Source organism: Schistocerca serialis, chromosome 5 (assembly GCF_023864345.2).
Source record: "Schistocerca serialis cubense isolate TAMUIC-IGC-003099 chromosome 5, iqSchSeri2.2, whole genome shotgun sequence".
NCBI lineage: Eukaryota > Metazoa > Arthropoda > Insecta > Orthoptera > Acrididae > Schistocerca > Schistocerca serialis.
This window is the reverse complement of record NC_064642.1, coordinates 311,457,483-311,476,580: the sequence shown is the minus strand read 5'-3', so window position 1 is coordinate 311,476,580 and position 19,098 is coordinate 311,457,483. Positions and strand designations below refer to the sequence as shown.

At 42.2% G+C, this 19,098-nt stretch overlaps 1 protein-coding gene across 1 annotated transcript in view; it reads right to left on the bottom strand.

Moving 5' to 3' along the window:
* Positions 1 to 19,098, bottom strand: part of LOC126482324 (U1 small nuclear ribonucleoprotein 70 kDa) — a 68,438-nt gene that overhangs the window by 32,767 nt on the left and 16,573 nt on the right. Inside the window, exon 4 of the mRNA XM_050106370.1 lies at positions 5,098 to 5,160. Within this exon, the coding sequence (XP_049962327.1) occupies positions 5,098 to 5,160 (63 nt within the window). The remainder of the gene's footprint in view (positions 1 to 5,097; positions 5,161 to 19,098) is intronic.

The window sequence follows — 19,098 nt, the reverse complement described above, 5'->3', positions numbered from 1 at the left end:
TTTTGATACGTGTATGTGTGGTACTGAGCCAAATGCTTTTCGGAAATCAAGAATAACTGCATCTACCTGGCTGCCTTGCTCCAAAGTTTTCAGGAGGTCAAGTGAGAAAAGTGCAAGTTGGGTTTCACATGAGTGATGTTTTCAAGATCTATGCCGATTGGCATTGAGGCCATTCAGTTCAAGATACCTTATTGTGTTTGAGCTCACAATATGTTCTAAGAGTCTACAACAAATAAGATGTCAAGGATATTGGATGGTAGTTTTGCAGGTCACTTCTACTACCACTCTTGTAGACAGGTGTGACCAGGCCCCTCTGTCCCACTGGGCATGCGCCCAGGGCCAAAGCATCAATAGGGCCCCTCTAGTTCTTGCCAGATCACCGAACTATAACTGGTATTTATTAATGAGAAATTTATTTTTAAAAATTGGACAATAATGACCGACTACAATACTCATTTGCTTATTAGCTTTGCACGGTGCACAGTTCTGCATGGTGCAAATAGCGATTTAAAATTAAATGTGACCAACTGCCTCAAATAAACAGACTCGATTGGGAATTCCCCTCTATTTGTCTGTGCTGCTGTGATGTTTTTTTGTTTGTAGTGGTTAACAACTGTAATCTGAGGTGTTCTTTCTTTAATTTGTCATTTACCTGTTTTGTATTAGAAAGTTTTTTGTGTAAAAATACTGAAATATAATACAAAATGTCAAAATCGTCATATCCTAGTGGATCCTCAAAAAGGGAAAGAAGCTGTACATCTGAAGAAAGTAATTAAAAAGTTGCCAAAATTAACAGCATATTTTACTATTACTAATGGAGCAACTTCTGTAAGTAGCAACAAATAATAAATTTCCACATGATGAGTTGGGTATCACTAATTTTGGGAATTTCTGAATGTTCATATTCTACACCAATTTGAGATTTCTACCAATTTAGGAGAACAGCTTGAATCAGATGAATGTGCAACAACTTCAATAATTACACCAACATCGACAAATGTGTTGGTTGAACAACAGTTTTCCAACACAGAAGGAATATCACACGATCCCACTGATTATTTTCATGAACATTTTACAGACAGAAACCGCAAAATTTTGATTCGTAAGGGTCCTGTATATTTTAAAAATAACGATTCTGCCTTTTCCAAGGCCTCCAGAACCTACAAAAATCATAATAAATCAGTAACTAGGTATTTCAACAAATTATTGTTTATTTGCAAATTAAAGAACAATTAAAGCATCGAAAGAAAATAGTTTTTTTACTCGTCGTCCAAAAACCATGTATTTTCTTTTTCATGCTACTAATTTAATCCTCCTGATGTAAATCTACACTGTTCAAGTGGATGTAATGATTGTAAGTACATTAATCACAAAATTTTAACACGTGAAAATAGCCCAGCACACTGGCAATCTATGATGAATTATCTGGCACGAAGTAATGCAGTTGGTAGAATAGATATAGACTTATCTCAACACCAAAAAGAAGTGGATTACTGGAGACATGTATTTAAACAGATTGCAGCTGTTGTAAAATTTTGGCATCAAGAGGGCTTCAATTTCGTAGTGACAATGAAACCCTAGATCTCCCAACAATGGAACTTATTCGGGATGTGTGGAATTATTGAGTGAATTCGATCCATTTCTTGCAGATCACTTACAAAACTTTGGGAATCCTGGAAAGGTAACACTTGTTATTTATCATAAATGTAAAGAGTTTATTGACGTAATGAGAAAACAGGTCCTATAAAATTATAAATGAAGTTATATTAGCAAAATATTTTTCCATTAGTGTTGACAGTACACCTGATCTGCCTCATGTTGACCAGCTAACTTTTATAATTCTATACATAAAAGACCATGTTCCCGTTGAAAAAAGACCACAGATCTGAGTATTTAGCAGAAACCATCTTGAATTTTTTAGAGAATCATGATATTCTCATAAAAGATTGCAGAGGACAAAGCTAAGGCAATGCTTCAAATATGTTAGGGAGGTATACTCGTTTACAAGCAAGAATCAAGGAGAAATGTGGATCTGCCACCTTTGTACCATGTGCGGGACATTCACTGAACTTTGTAGTCCAAGCTGCTGGGTGTGTATCAGACACAAAGTTCTTTCAAATGGTTCTGAAAATGTACAACTTTTTGTTGAGCTCTACCCACTGGTGGAATATATTGACAAAATATTTAGGTTCAAAAAAAGTGTTTTAAGTATTTCACAAACCAGATGGTCAGCCTGGGCTGATGCAGTAAGCACCTCGCACGAAGGTCATAAATTAGAAACTTTGATGTCCACTGCAGAAGATACAGAACAGGCAAGAGACACTAGAGATGAAGCACTTAGTCTGTCCAGAAAAATGGGAAAGCTAGAATTTATCATACTAATGGAAATTTGTAGTTATATATTGGTAAGAATAGACAAAGTAATTATCTTCAGAAAGAAACAATAACCTTACATATTGTAACTAATTTATTTGCTTCACTATGATTTTATCATTAATCTCAGGGATAAATTTGATGATTTCAAATTGTCCACCAAAGAAAGAAACCTGGAATCTGATTACAAGGCCCCACCTCAAGGAAAAAATGTAGCAGCTCTCACCACAGGTTTTCGATGTCTCTGCAAATGGTGAACTAATAGTATATTGGAAATTTATCATCTTTTGAAAGAAAACAAAATTGAAAAAAACAAATTTAGAAATCGCACTGAGAATTTTTTTAAGCATGCCGGTAACTAACTGCAGTGCGGAATGCTCCTCCAACTTGAAAAGAATAAAAAAGTACAAGGCTTCAGAAAGAACTAGTTTATCACTGATGTCCATAGAATGTGATATGCTCAAAAAATAGCTTTTGAAGAAGTGATTAACTATTTTGCCCATCTCAAATCTAGAATGAGACCTCTTCTATTAATAGATTTTTAAGTATTAACCTGTGAACGCAAAAGCTACTTTTGTGGATTACATTATATTACCTATTCATTTAATGTGACTAAAGAAATACAAATATATAAAGAACCTCACTTATCTACTTTTTGTGTATTCTAACAAAACAGTGCTCTGTCAAGGTAATACGGGACCCATTATCCTAATGTGCCCAGGGCCTACAACATGTTAAAGATGGCCCTGGGAGTGCCCTGTGCCATTTTCCAAGAACTGGGCACTGTTTTTTTTTTGTTTGAGGGATCCACAATAGGTTATAATTAACTCAGCAGTAAATTCAGTGTAGAACCTGACAGGCTGTGTTTCTGAACACCACTGGCAGTAATACTTATTTAATTCATCTTTTCAGTGGTATGAGGAATCTGGGTGATTCTCCTGGGTTGTCCTTTGAACATTTGAAAATGGTGTTAAGCATTTCAGCTTTTGCTTTGCTACCTACAATTTCAGTTTTCTGTCTCATTCACTAGGGACTGGACACCAACTTTCGTGCGACTATTAGCCTTTACATATGACCAGAATTTCTTTGGGTTCTGCGAAAGATCACTTGACAATATTCTGCTACAGTAGTCATTGGAGGCATCATGCATTGCTCTCTTCACAGCCAAATACATTTCATTTAGCATCTCTACCTATAGCCCTACGCTTTGTTTTACACCTATTGTGCAGTAATCTGTTTCTTTAAATGTTTTTCACTGTGATGTATACCTTGGAGATTCCCCTGCTGATCTACTGGGCTTCTACATATCTGGTGCGTGGTAAATTATTCCTTTAAACTTTAGTCAAGAGTTTCTCTCCATGCTCCTGACCAGTGCTGAAAGTTTCAGGTTCCTCACTGAAATATGACACTACCGATTTTTAATTTAGTTTACTGAACTTATATATCTTTCTGCTAGTTTTAGTTGTCCTTTGAACTTCAGTGATCATTGATACCACAACAGCATCATGGTCACTGACACGAGTTTCGATGTCGACACCCTCAAAGACATCAGGTGTATTGGTTGCCATTAGATCCAACATATTTCCATTGTTAGTGGGGTTCCTAGCTACCTGTTCTAGGTAGTTTTCAGAGAAGGCATCTAGTAAAGTTTTACAGGATGTCTTATGCCCACCACTAATGAAACTGTAATTTACCCACTAATTGTTGTACAGTACAATTGGGGAACTTACGTACAAATGAAATGTTTTCTCTGTGCCTATCTATTTGATATACACTTAAATTTTCCCCAAAAATCTCACTGCCATCAAATTCAGGTTTCAACCAGTCTTCTGTACCAAGTATGATGTGAGCTTCACTGCTTTTCATGAGCACTTAAAATTCTGGCAGTACGAATGCTTAGCAGTTTACTGTTAGGATTTTAATACTCACATGTAGGAGACTTTTCTTTTGAACTTAACAGTGATCTTTCTAGGTTTCCTACAGCTATTGCAATCTGGATTGGATGGAGAGTTGCCTAATCTAAAGAAACCTTGTACATATTCCACGCACAGTCAGCTACCTGAGTAGCAGTCTGATGTGTAGTGCACACCTGACATATTTAGGGGGATCCTACAGTTCTCAACCCTATGGTGCAAGACCACGAAGTTGCAGCCAACCTTGTCACAGAACCTTCAAAGTACCTGGTTCAGTCCTTCCACTCGACTCAGAACTGAAGGTCATGTTCTGTTCTGGGGACAATGCTGCAAATTGTGAGCTTCGGAGGCTGGCTGGCTGGCCATCTCAACCTTCTCTGCCAGTTGCTGGAATGACCAAAGAATGACCTCCGAGCCCAAACGGAAGGCATCATTTGTTCCAATGCACACCACAATCTGCAGTATGTTGCACACTGCTCTCTCAATGGCTGTCAGAATAGCCTCTTCAACATCTGGATGAGGGCTCCAGGCATAAACAGTGAGTGCACCTGGTGTCTTTTCCTGTCACTTGCTGTCATTTCCTTAAGGAGTACCATCATTTGCCTTATGTTTGAACTGCCGTCAATAGACCATTACCCTTTTGCATTTGACACCCCCTGACACCAGACAAAATAGGTTTCCCCAAAACAAGAAATGTGCTACAAAACACACACACACACACACACACACACACACACACACACCTATGATGCTCCAAAATAATAAGCTGTGGCATTGTGATGTGTCAATGTTACACTGCCCTTCCACTTACCTTTTTAATAGGTCCATAAACTTCAAATTCTCGGCGGAGCTTAGACTCAGATGAATCATAATTCTAGAAAAAAAAAAAATAAATAAATTTTACAATATTAGGACAAAGTGATTTGAGTTTTATACATTAGTGTTAACAAAGAATCTTAATCTCCACTAAAACTGAAATTTTACTTCAGTTTTGTACATGAGAAAAAACAAAATCACCACTACGATTAATACAGCAAAAAACTCTCACATTAGCCCCCTGAAGGAGCAATGTCTGAGTATTCCTACTTGTTTTTATCCCATTCCTCATGCTAATAATGTTTTTTTCATTCATTCACCATCTTTTCATTAGTACTGCATGTAGTGTGTGTACATGAAATTGCCATATTGTTATTCATGCAATATTTCACTAAATTTTATTAATCACAACATGATTTACAGTCTGCTTGTAACAACGTAAATAGTTCACAATGAAACCTTTTACTCTAAGAATTACTCAGTTTACTATACATGTAAACTGATACTTGTCAAAAGTCCAACCCACCGAAAATAGTCTGTTTCTAGATTCACACATGTTACTTTGAAGTCCACATTCTCTTTCAACCAAGGTTTTACTTTTTCTGAAACCTAACAGTTCAGAAGTTATTCATAATCAAAATTTTTGTACTTCAGAATATTCCAGTCAATAGATGGCATCCTTTCAAAAATTCAGTGCCTTTTCTTGTTATGGTTTTGGGTGCAAAACTGCTATGGTCATTAGCGCCCGGTCTGTGACTTAGGAAAAGCTAAAAAACGTAACTGGAAACCAGCAGCAATGGGAGCAAAACTCAAAAAAAGGGGAAACCAAAAACAGAAGGAAAGCTTAAAAAACAACTATAAAAGAGGGTTGTTTGTCCCCAAAAAGAGCTTCAAATGACTGACGTCATCTCACTGGCACTAATAAACTCGAGAACGCGATCGGCTGAGCGCGTGTCATCTGCTAAAATGGATGATATATCAGGCGACAGCTGTAGGCGGGCGTGTAATGGAGTAAAATAGGGGCATGCAAGTAAAAGGTGTCTCACCGTCCACAGTTGAGAGCAGTGGGGACAGAGTGGGGGAGGATCGCTGCTTAAAAGATATTGATGGCTAAAAAGACAGTGTCCTATCCGGAGTCTAGTTAAAATTACCTCCTCCCGACGACACGTTCGAGAGGAAGAGGTCCAAGCACAGGGAAGAGCTTTCACATCCCGCAATTTATTATTGGGAAGTGTTGACCAATGTGCATGCCATAAAAGAGCAACACGACAACATAAAACACTCCGCAGATCGGCGAAGGGAATCATGCGAATAGCTGGCTGAAGAAGAGAGACTGCAGCCTTGGCCGCTATATCGGCCACCTCATTTCCACAAATACCAACATGTCCTGGGATCCATAGGAACGCCACAGAGGCGCCCCTTAAGTGGAGCAAGTGGAGGCAGTCCTGAATCCGGTAGACTGGGTAGAGAGCTTGGAGACTGAGGAGAGAGCTGAGAGTCTGAGCAGATAACATACTGTATCCGATGATGGCAACGGATGTATTGGCAGCCTGGAGAACAGCGTAAAGCTCCGCAGTATAAACCGAACACTGGTCGGAAAGCCAAAATCGATTTGGGGTGTCGCCAACAATATAGGCACTCCCAACACCTAACGATGTTTTTGAGCCATCAGTGTAAACAAATGTGACATCCTTCATTTGTGCACATAGAGCAGCAAATGCCCGACGATAAACAAGAGAAGGGGTACAATTCTTGGGAAACTGACAAAGGTCACGGAGTAGGCAGATCCGGGGCCGGAGCCAAGGGGGTGCTGTACCCCAAGTTGTCAAAGTTTTAGGAAAGTGGAAGGAAAGAGAATGGAGCAGTTGACAGAAGCGGACTCCCAGTGGTAGTAGGGAGGAAGGGCTGCCAGCATACCCTAAATCCAAGGAGGTGTCGAAAAAATGTCATGGGCCGGATTTGCAGGCATGGAAGACAGATGGCTAGCATAACGACTCAGAAGGACTGCCCGCCGATTGGACAGCGGAGGTTCAGCAGTCTCAGCATAAAGGCTTTCCACAGGGCTGGTGTAAAAAGCTCCAGATACTAAACGTAATCAACGGTGGTGGATAGAGTCTAGACACTGAAGAATAGACGGTCGAGCAGAGGCGTAAACTATGAATCCGTAGTCCAATTTCAAGCACACTAAGGCGCTATAGAGGTGGAGAAGGACCACTCGGTCCGCTCCCCAGGAGGTGCCATTCAGGACACGGGGGGGGGGGGGGGGGGGGGGGGTTTGAGGGATCGCAAACAGTGAGCCGAAAGATAGGAAATGTGGGAGGACCAGCACAGCTTTCTGTCAAACATAAGACCCAAGAATTTAGCGACGTCTGCGAACGGAAGGTTGACAGGGCCTAGATGTAAGGAAGGCGGAAGGGCCTCTGTACGACGCCAAAAATTAACACGAACAGTCTTACTGGGAGAAAAGCGGAAGCCGGTTTCGATAATCCAAGAGTGGAGGCGATCGAGACATCCTTGAAGACGACGTTCAAGAAGGCTGGTCCGTTGAGAGCTGTAGTAGATTGCAAAATCGTCCACAAAGAGGGAGCCCGACACATCAGGAAGACAATGCATAATTGGATTTATGGCAATGGCAAACAGTACAACACTTAGCACGGAGCCCTGGGGTACCCCGTTTTCTTGGGAGAAGGTACAGGAGAGAGTAGTGTTCACCCGCACTTTAAATGTGCGCTCTGCCATAAATTCGCGAAGAAAAAGGGGCAACCGTCCTCGAAAGCCCCAAGAGAATAGTGTGCGGAGGATTCCTGTCCTCCAACAGGTATTGTATGCTCTCTCCAGATCAAAAAATATTGCTACTGTTTGGGGCTTCCGGAGAAAATTGTTCATGATATAAGTGGAGAGAGCAACAAGATGGTCAACTGCAGAACAATGCTTTCGGAAACCACATAGGGCAGGTGTTAAAAGACTGCAGGACTCCAGCCACCAGGCTAAACGGCAATTCACCATATGCTCCAAAACCTTACATACACTACTCGTGAGAGAAATGGGGCGATAGCTAGAGGGGAGATGTTTGTCCTTTCCAGGTTTCGGAACAGGAACGACGATAGCTTCCTGCCATCGTCTGGGAAAAGTACCGTCGGTCCAAATTTGATTATAAAGGCGAAGGAGGTAACGCAGACTATGGTGCGATAAATGCAGCAACATTTGTACGTGGATACCATCCGGTCCTGGGGCGGAAGAGCGAGATGAAGAGAGTGCATGTTGGAGTTCTCGCATGAAGGAAACAGTATTATAGCTTTCGCGATTTTGAGAGGAGAAAGCAAGAGGTCGCACTTCCGCTGCACGTTTCTTCGGGAGAAACGCTGGCGGGTAATTTGAAGAGCTCGAAATCTCAGCAAAGCGTTGACCCAATGAGTTAGAAATTGCGACGGGGTCCACCAATTTATTATGCACGACAGTCAGCCCAGAGACCGGGGAGAAACTAGGCGCTCCAGATAACTGCCGAATCCGACTCCAAACTTCTGAGGAGTGAGTGAAGGTGTTAAAGGAGCTAGTAAAGAAGTCCCAGCTTGCCTTGTTGCTATCGCGGATGACGCGACGGCATTGCGCTTGGAACTGCTTATAGCGGATACAGTCGGCCAAAGTAGGATGGTGTCTGAAAATGCGAAGAGCACGTCGCTGCCTGTGTCGTTCCACCACGGAACCGAGGGGGGTGCCGGGGCAAGTCGGAGGTGCGTGGTATTGAACGTTCCGCAGCTGTAAGAATAATTTCTGTAATATGAGTAACCTCATCGTCGAAGCTAAGAAAGTGACGATCATCGAATGTCGCTAGAGACGAAAAAAGTGTCCAGTCAACTTGGGCAAACTTCCAGCGTCTCGAGCGCATATATGGCAGCTGTGTCTGCAATCTAAGGACACACGGAAAATGGTCACTCGAGTGTGTATCAGCAAGATCGAACCATTCGAAGCGCTGAGCTAGCGGAACAGTACCGACCGAAAGGTCCAAATGAGAGAAATTTGCCGTGGAGACAGACAAAAACGTAGGGTCCCCAGTGTTGAGGCAAACGAGATCCGCTTCGTGGAAGATGTCTATCAATAGTGAGCCGCACGGACAAGGATGCGGAGATCCCTAAAGGGGGTGGTGGGGATTGAAGTCCCCAACCAGCAAATAGGGGGGCGGAAGCTGGCCAAGAAGATGAAGGAGATCAGCTAGTGCCATTGGTGTGGACGACGGAATGTATACAGTACAAAAGAGAGAAGGTGTATCCAGAAAGGGAAAGATGGACAGTGACAGCTTGGAAGGAAGTGTTTAAGGGGATTGGGTGATAATGGAGAGTATCACGGAGAAGAATCTTGAGTAGTCAATGTGCTGGAGTGCCTTCAACAGAGGGGAGATCAAATTAGACTGACTGAAAATGGGGGAAAACAAAGCGGTCGTGGGGACGCACCTTTGTTTGCTGAAGACAGAAGATAACCGGCGAGTAGGATCGTAAGAGGATTGACAATTCATCCCGATTGGCTTGAATGCTGCGGATATTCCAATGGATAATGGACATAGGGTGGACAGAAAATGGAAAAACGTGACCAAGGTTGCCCTCAACTCAACGACTACTCAGAGCTTGTGATCGACAGCGTGGAACTGCATTCAGCCGAAGGCAGAAGACCCTGATCCATAGGTTGTTCGGGAGCAGCTCCTGCCACCAGCACCCGGCCAGTTTATCGGCCAACAGCAGTGCGCCTCGGCGACACAGAAGACGGCTGAGGGCGGTTACCGCCAGGCAGTGCTGTGGATGAGACACGCCGTGGCGGAGAAGGAGAGGAACTGGGTTTCTTATTAGCCTTTTTGGAAACAGAACGTTGAGATGAAGATGGAACCGATGGTTGAGATGTTGGAGTACGTAAAAAATCTTCACGAGTAAGCTCTTTTTTGGAAGTCCGAGTGTCTGATTTTGGGGCTCGAGATTTAGCAGAACCCGTTGAAGGGTGAGCCATAGAGTGAGCAGGTGAGAGTGAGGAGGTTGAACGGGCGATTTTTGCGCTGGCCGATCTGATAACCGTGGCATTAAAGGTGGGATCACAAGTCTGAGTGGCTGCCTCCTTTGTTGGCCGAGGAGAGGCACGGACAGTGCTGTATTTACCTGTGCGAGGCACAATGGGCTTTCGACTGGCGAATAACTTTCGAGCAGCAAAGGTTGACATTTTTTCCTTCCCTCTGATTTCCTGAATGAGCCGTTCTTCTTTAAAAATGGGGCAATCTCTAGAGGAAGCAGCGTGGTCACCCATACAGTTGATGCAACGAGGACATGGAGGTGGACAAGTACCCTCATGGGCATCCTTGCCACATGTAACACATTTGGCCGGATTGGAACAGGACTGGCTGGTATGATTGAACCGCTGGCACTGATAGCAACGCGTAGGGTTTGGGATGTAAGGGCGAACGGAAATTCTCATAGCCCGCTTTTATGTTCGACGGGAGTTGAACTCTGTCACATGTCAAGAAGACAGTGCGGGTTGGAACAATGTTCTTGTCAACCCTTTTCATGACTCAATGAACAGCCGTGATGCCCTGGTCATACAGGTAGTATTGAATTTCCTCGTCGGACAATCCGTCGAGGGAGCGTGTATAAACGACCCCACATGAGGAATTTAAAGTGCGGTGCGCTTCCACCCGGACAGGGAAGGTGTGTAGCAGTGAAGTACGCCGCAATTTTTGTGCCTGGAGGGCACTGACTGTTTCTAACAACAAGGTGCCATTTCGTAATCTGGAACAAGACTTTACAGGACCTGCAATTGCGTCGACTCCTTTCTGAATAATGAAAGGGTTGACCGTGGAGAAGTCGTGACCTTCGCCCGACCGAGAAACAACAAGGAACTGTGGCAACGATGGAAGAACTGTCTGTGGCTGAGACTCATTGAACTTATGCTTGTGAGCAGACAGAGTAGATGATGAGGAAACCATTGCGGAAATATCCCCCATGATTACCGGTGTCTCCAATGGCGCGCTCCTTCCTTGTGGGGGTCCTCTCTGAGGGCACTCCCGCCTTAGGTGATTGTTCACACCTCAGGTCACACCTCCCGAGAAATGGATGGAGGGACCAATCCGCACTTTCGGAAGGTATCAGCTCGGGTAATCACCCCTCCCTGGGCCTCGCCGTTACCCGGGGGTACGTACGTGTCCTACCTGTCTACCCGGGGCGGGGAGTAATTTAATAGTACAACATTTTACCATTTTGTAATTTTTGTGATAGTACATACATCTTTGTGTTGCACACGAGCCCACAGGCAGTCTGAGCACACCATTCAAAGTGTAAACATCGCACAGTTTTATTAAATCTATCACTACAGTGATTGATGTTAAAGTGACCAAACCACATCCCTCCAACATATACACGTCAAGCCGGGAAGAGTCCTCAGAGAGGAAGGGCACTAAACAAACCCTGATGAACCCAATTATAACCAGTGGTCTTTAAAACCAAGGTATGGAATAAGCAGAAGTAAAATATGGGTAAGAGGGTGAAGGTGGGCAAGTTGCTCCACCCAGAAAGCAGCTGGAGACCCCCAGGACATGCTACATGATGGGAGAGAGATCCTCTGCATTCGACTGGTGTTTCCTCATCCTCAATTACCACAACAAAACTATGACAAAATCTCAGGAAAGAGAACAATGCCCATGAGACAGTTAACCAATGATAGATGGAATAAGAATAAGAAGAATTAAAAATGTTAGGAGGAAAGGAACTAGGCCAGACCACTGACCAAGGGCAGCCATGAGCCGAGTCGGAGCAAGCAACTAAATTCTGCTCCAAACCTTGAAGTGAGTGACAAGGCCAACCTGCCCTACCACAGAGGAGTAGGAACCACCTTCACTGGTAAAAATGTAAAACTCAGTCATAATATAGTTGGAATGATTAAAATCTACTCGCCAAGTGGTGGCAGGAGAAAAAGCGCACAAAAATTAATGGAATATCCTAGCTTTTGGAGCCTTTGGTTTCTCCTGGCAGAAGGATGAAGGGAAAGGAAGAGGAATATAGGAAAAGAACTGATGATGGTTAGGAAATGGAGATAGTTACAGAAAGGTCGCCCATAACCTTGGGCCGTGGAGAGTTACCAGACAGGAGGAGAAGGAATGACTGTTGGGAACTGCACCAGCGAAGATTTAAAAACCTGAAAAGCAGACGTGACAGAGGTGGGTAGGAGGAGGGAATAGACAGGTCGGATCATAAAAGATTTGGAAACTAAAAGTGAGTGATGAAAGGAATAGTTACTGACACAAAAAGTTGAAACCAAATAAATTAATGTAAATTAAGGCCAGGTGGGTGAAGAAAACCAAGGACATGTTTTAACTCCGGTTCCCATCTGCAGAGTTATGAGAAACTGTGTCGGGCGAGGTGCCACTCCTGCTGATGACATAACTGGTGAAACAGGAGCTGAGGTCACAACTGTCATGTTATAGAGCAGGTTCTGCAACAGCATATTGTATTTGGGCAATATACACCCTTTGTCTATGCCCACTCATCCTTACTCCCAACATCCCCTCCTGTGAAATGACGTATCAGCTGTTATGTAAATACTGTTTGGGTTTCTATGTCACCAAGTTATCAGTTAGGAGAAGGGCATAGACAGAGGATGTATATTGGTAACACACAATATCTTTTGCAGACCACTCTCAACAACATGACAGCCGTGACTGTTGCCTGTTTCACTACGTATGTATGCCATTTGGATTCTCTTCCGACAACAGTTTCTCAAAACTATGCAAGTGGGAAATGGCGATACAATTTTACTGTTTTATCACCACCCACTTGACTAATTTACATTAATTTCTTCAGTCTCAAACTTTCAGTAACTTCTTTCTTTGTTCCTTTACAGCTTTCTGTATCTTATTTTCTGACCTGTAAGCCCTCACCACATGTCAACTATTGAATGATGTGACTCATCAAGCTTTTCTGTCGGAAAGTCCCACTGTGAGTAACATAGGAGCCCCTACTTATTTTGTTGCCAAATAAGGGACATCACTATTGGGACCTCTTGTAGGCAAGTGCAACCATCATATTCGAAACTCTGAAGATTTCATAGGTCACCTGAAAACTCTTAGATTGCAATCGTTGGGTGTCTCAGTAAGTTTCGACGTCTTTATTTACAAAGGTGCCCTTGCAGGACTCTCTGGAGCTCATTAGCAACAAGTTAGAGGACGTAGTAGCATTATTTAAACATGTGCTTTATTCAACATACTTCTTATTTCATGACCAATATTTTGAACAAGTGGACAGTGACAGTGTCGCCATGGGGAGCCCTCTGTCTCCTGTGGAGGCCAATTATTTTGTGGAGGACTGAAGAAAAATCAGTACTGTCAGCCACTCTCAAACCCTCTTGCTTTCTGCAGTATGCGGATGATACGTTTGTGGTGCGGCTACAAGGACTTTATACTCTACCTATGTTTCTTCGCTTTATCTGAATATAAACTTCACAATGGAAATGGACGAATATGGCACTTCACCTTTCTTGATGTTTCGGCACGAAGGAAAGCAGATGGAACCTTGGGACACAGTGTCTACCGCAGACCAATGCATACAGATCTATATCTGCAGGCCACAAGCTGCGATCATCCTGCACAATGCGGTAGTGCTTTATGTACGTTAGATCATAGATAACATGTGGTATCTGATCCTGAAAGCCTGTCGAGTGAAATACAACATTTGGAGAAGGTGTTCTGAAGAAACGGTTATTCTGAGAGACAGATGCATAATGTATTCAGACTCAAGCGAGTTCAATGTATGGAGCAGAATGAAGATACGAAGACACTCACCACTTTGGTCTTTTTGCCATATTTTGGTGCCACATTGTAAAGAATCTGAAGAGTCCTCTGAAGATATGGCATTAAGTGTGTTTTCAACCATCTGCAAAACAGAGAAATCTATTGGGTTCAGTTAAGGATGATCTTGGCCTAAGGAAATGTGGTGTGTACAAGATTCCTTGTCAATGTGGGGCCTCATATATATGCCAGACATGTTGCACAGTACAAGAACGCTGTGATGAACATAAGGATCATATACACCTTCGTCAACTGGAAAAGTTGGCAATTGCAGAACACTGAATACAGGACATCGCATGATTTATGAAAAGAAGGAAGTTTTATCCCCGACATCTTTCAGGGACTGCGTCATTAAGAAAGCAATACATATCTGTACAGCTGATAATCACCAATAGGGATGCAGGATTTCAAGCGAGCACAGCCTGGAACCCTGCATTGGCTGCTATTACAATCACAACGCGAAAAATCAAGATTTTTTGATAACAGACCCGTCATAACATTATTCTAGTACGGTCTTTGGTGAGCGACGTCTGGCTGCATTTTTAGTAAACGCAGCATACAGCGCATGCACAGGAGAGCTGCTCTGCGATTTTCGGTTTGAGTATGGCACCATCTATCTGCATATCATTGCGCATGTGCGATTTACGCACCTGCGCATTCTAGAAACGAGGCGGTGTTATGCGGATACTGTCATTTGTACCGAGCCACCAGCAAGGTTTAACTACCTGAAGATGTCTGACAGTTGCTCCGAGGAAACTGAACAATAGATTCCCTGTGAGAAGCACCAAGGGACGACTGACACATGGCTTTGGTCCCCTTTATTCCTCACTGTTTATTCAGAGAAGCCAAGGCCCATCAATCATGGTCCAAGCCTCCAACAATTTATGGCATAGTGTAGACAGAAGGTCTGAATCTGGTATCCCATCTCCAAAGTCTGCATCCAACTTGGGCAACTGGTCCGCATCTTCATTCCCTGAGATCCCAACATGACTTAGGGTCCAAACAAGGGTGGCCGATCAGTTTCATGAAGGTAAAAAAAGGAGATACTGGATAGTCCATCAATGGGTGTCGTGGGTGACACTGGTCAACACCTACTGAAGACTACTAGAATCGCTGTCAATTACGAACATCTCATTGGTACAAAAACCAACATGACAGGGTTCTCGTGGTGGCCACCAATTCTGCAGTAAATACACTGCATACGTTCAGCAAGGAGCACAGTTCACTGACCTCGCACATGCAAATGCAAAACCAGTTTGTTCGTCAACCTTGAAGCCACCTGTGCATATCACTTCTAAGCCCACCAATGCATCAAGGACAGCCAGGAACACGCAGCAAGAAACCATGGGGTCGACAGAGCACTTCGGTCTAAAGGATAGGTCGAGACAGATCAGAGGACAATACGAGACAGATCAGAGGACAATACGTCCCACAAGGGCACACAAAATTGCTCCCAGGCAAGAAGCAACTGCGCAGTCCTAAAGCATTGATGGCACATGATCAGTGCAGCATCAAGAAGGCACTGACCCACACACCAATGGAAAGACTGAGCAGCCCCACACCTCCAGCAAGACAGAGTTCAGCACCCCCTGTCAATGCCGACTTAACCCATCACTAGTCAGGCTCAGTTTGGTCTCCGACATCTAGAGCATCAATACTGAGTAACAAGATGATGATTGATGATACTTAGCCTGCATTCTGCAAGTGGTAATAGTGTGTAAGAGTAATTCAATGTAGGAGACACGGGAAGCACATCAAGCTACCTCATAACAAGAAGTGAAGTTATGTTTCCTTCCTTTTTAGAAATAAGATGTATTAATCTGCAAGAGTTAGATACGGATAAGTTTGGATTCCTGCTACTGGCCATAGCAACCTCTTTCCTTCCTGGCTTGCATCAGTGCTGACTTCTGCAGTAGCCGACAACAGCAACCGAGGGGGAAGGTGGAATTTAGATGGGACACTGTATGTACAGTGCCTTTACTAATTTTCAGCATTTTTCCAACATTGCTGAACTCTGCACAACTACCCTAAGATATACAAAAGGCTTAAGACACTGTAAGAAGATATATGGCAAGGTCTCAATGGACTGGAATTGTCAAAAGGAATGAAACTCAGAATCAGAGCTCTCACCTGTGCTTGATACAGTCACGGACAACAACTTAAGGACGAGATACTGGCAGAAGTAAAGCTGTGAGGACGGGGTGTGAGTCGTGCTTGGGTAGCTCAATTGGTAGAGCACTTGCCCGCGAAAGACAAAGGTCCCGAATTCGAGTCTTGGTCCGGCACACAGTTTTAATCTGCCAGGAAGTTTCAACATAAGGAAAGTTTGTCAAGTGTCAACAATAGGTGATACAAAAAGCATAGCATAAGCAGACAACACGATGATATGGGAAGACAACAAGCAGAAACTAGAAGAACTAAACTTGTGGAGGGTAACTGAACAAGTAGACCAGAAGAAAGCTTAACAAAAAGTGAGGTAATGAACATCAGTAGGGAAATTAAAAAATGAAGGATCTAAGTTGCAACAGGAGAATTATCAAAGAAGTAGATTCTTTCAAATATCTAGGAAGTAGGCTAACCAAAAAGGGGAAGTCAGGGTAGAAATTTCTGAAAGGATAGAAAAATAGCTTAAAAAATTATTATTTTGTACCAGACATAATTAGCCAATGGAAAATGTCTGTCAAAGCAGAAATAATGATACAAAAATCATTATCAGCCAACTTTGACCCATAAAAGAAAATATGTAGAAAAATAGGCTAAAATTGTTTGGCCACGTTAACAGAAAGGGAAGAGAGACTACTACTGTGGAATGGACAGAATCTGAAAAAAGACCATGAACAAGGTAGACCAAGTGAGGGAGGAAATGACTCAGAGGATTACAATGGAAGGAAATGCTCAATAATAGACTGGGAGAAAAGGGAAGAGACTTTGTGAATGACCAGCAGGTAGTAAGTTACACCATGGTAACACATATATAAACTGGTAGATCCCCACAATGGATATAGGTCTTAACCTCTGTTGGCCTCTCCCCAGCTCTTAAGGTTTCACTGTAATATATCTATCTTTGACAATGAAATACAAATAGAGAAAACGTAATAGTTGTTCCAAACAATGGAACAGCAGTAAAGTTGGACTCTAAACTCAAATAGCAAGCATAAAGTGCTAGAAATCAGTAGAGGACATATTTAAAATGTGTGATATTTCAAAATTATGAGCTGTGGCATAGTAATGTCACTACCTTTCTACTCACCTTTTTAATACATCTATAGATAAATTCTTGGCAGAGTTTAGAAAAACAACAAAAAGTAAAAGTGCAGAGAACTTGTGAAAATACACATGTACAAAGCTGAATAATTTCAAGGTTGCCTACCACAGCTGCCCAGAGGAATACATTATGAGCCCCTTCATAACAACCCGGGTAGCAATTAAGAACAGAAAAATCTTAATGACAAACCAGTTCGGCATTTAAAAAATTAGACAATCAATGCCTTTGCAGTACACTTAGAACAACTAAAACATCTAGATGAGAGTCATTTTTCTCTCTTGTTAGAGCACGTAAAGAATTCTCCTGATTAATGTACTATATCCTAAATAAGCTTACTTTGTTATTTGTAGTTTGTTATCTTTTTCCTATTTCTGGACTTACACCCCCTAGTCCAAAGAAGAGTGAATTTTACCATGTAACTTATTATTTCCCAATGAATTATTTTGGAGTAATGTGTTGATAAAAAAACATTTACCTTTAATGACTCCTCACGTCTTTTCTCACTAAACTTAAAGGCAACAAACACAGGTCCCAATGTTTAGGAAGCTTCAAACACCTCCAATGCTTATATTCGTTTTATAGTATTGTGTGTGGCACAGAGACTCCAACTCCCATACGTCACACTCTTAATCCTCAGCTAGTCGTAGAACTTTTTCCCATAACTAATCAACTTTAACATCAGCGAATGATGTGTATAGAAAAAAATGTGAAGTTACCCAATAATTCAAAGTCCACAAACTGCAGGTCATAAATCACCCTTCCCTAATAACTGTCTGCAAATGTCGTCAGAATGCAAAAGGTATAATGACCTCCAATATGACCATATTTAGAAAAGCAGAGTTCTGAAACCAACATTTGGTTAAGGACAACACAAACACCAATCCCCAGGCAGAGATAATTCCCAATCTGGCCAGGAGTCAAACCTGGGACCTTGTGATCCAGAGGCAGCAACACTAACCACCAGACCATGAACTGCGGACCTCAGATGCTATGGGGGGGACATGTAATGAAAAAATGTTCAATTGTTGTCAGGACATCACATGAATACTTGCGTATCAAATGTGACTGTCAAAAATATAAAAAATAAAACCAAAATGCTGTTGTCTGTCAAAACAATTGTTTAATGAATACAATGGAAAAGAAGCTACAATATACATAATGATATCAAGAAAGACAATTATAGCATAAAAGCATTAAGTCGTGATAAACAAGTAAGCAAGGTGACAATGCACATGAACTAGCACATATGCATGGGATGACTGTTTACAAAACTAATAAACTGCAACCACTGTGTTGTATGAATAAAACAGAGAATGTAATTTATTCTCAGAATCTTCGAAGACATTCCCAAGAAAACAAGCCAGAGATTATACTTCACCTGAGAATGTTGCTCAATGCGAAAAACATTCTCAGTTTTCATATGAATAAAACTAGACATCTTCATCTTGAGTTGATAACATTCTCCAGTTTTTGAAGTGAGTTCTGTAGCTTACTTTGAGCTGAATAAATTATTTTGAGGCAGTTTTATAATTTTCTTGGTAAAAAATTGAAAAACTTATGCTGCTTGGAAGGCAAAAAAGATATGTAACCCCAAGAAACACAGAAGAGAGAAACTGAAGGCATATCTACAGATTGAACAATAAAACATTATTTGTCTGGCAAACTTACAGTCTTCACCCATCGTGAAGAAGAAGGGGGTGACATTTCAAACGAAATGAAAACAAACATTTTTGTGCTATTTAGCAGATCCAGGTTTCACAAACTGGTGTAGGAGAAGACTTGCGTGTACACCAGAGAACTCTGCCACAGACATTTTCAGATGTCGATGGTTTCTCACAGCATAAATCATTTATTTTTCTATGTTAGAAACAAGCAGGCAGACAATAAAAATTAACAGGTGGTTTATTACAAGCCTAGAG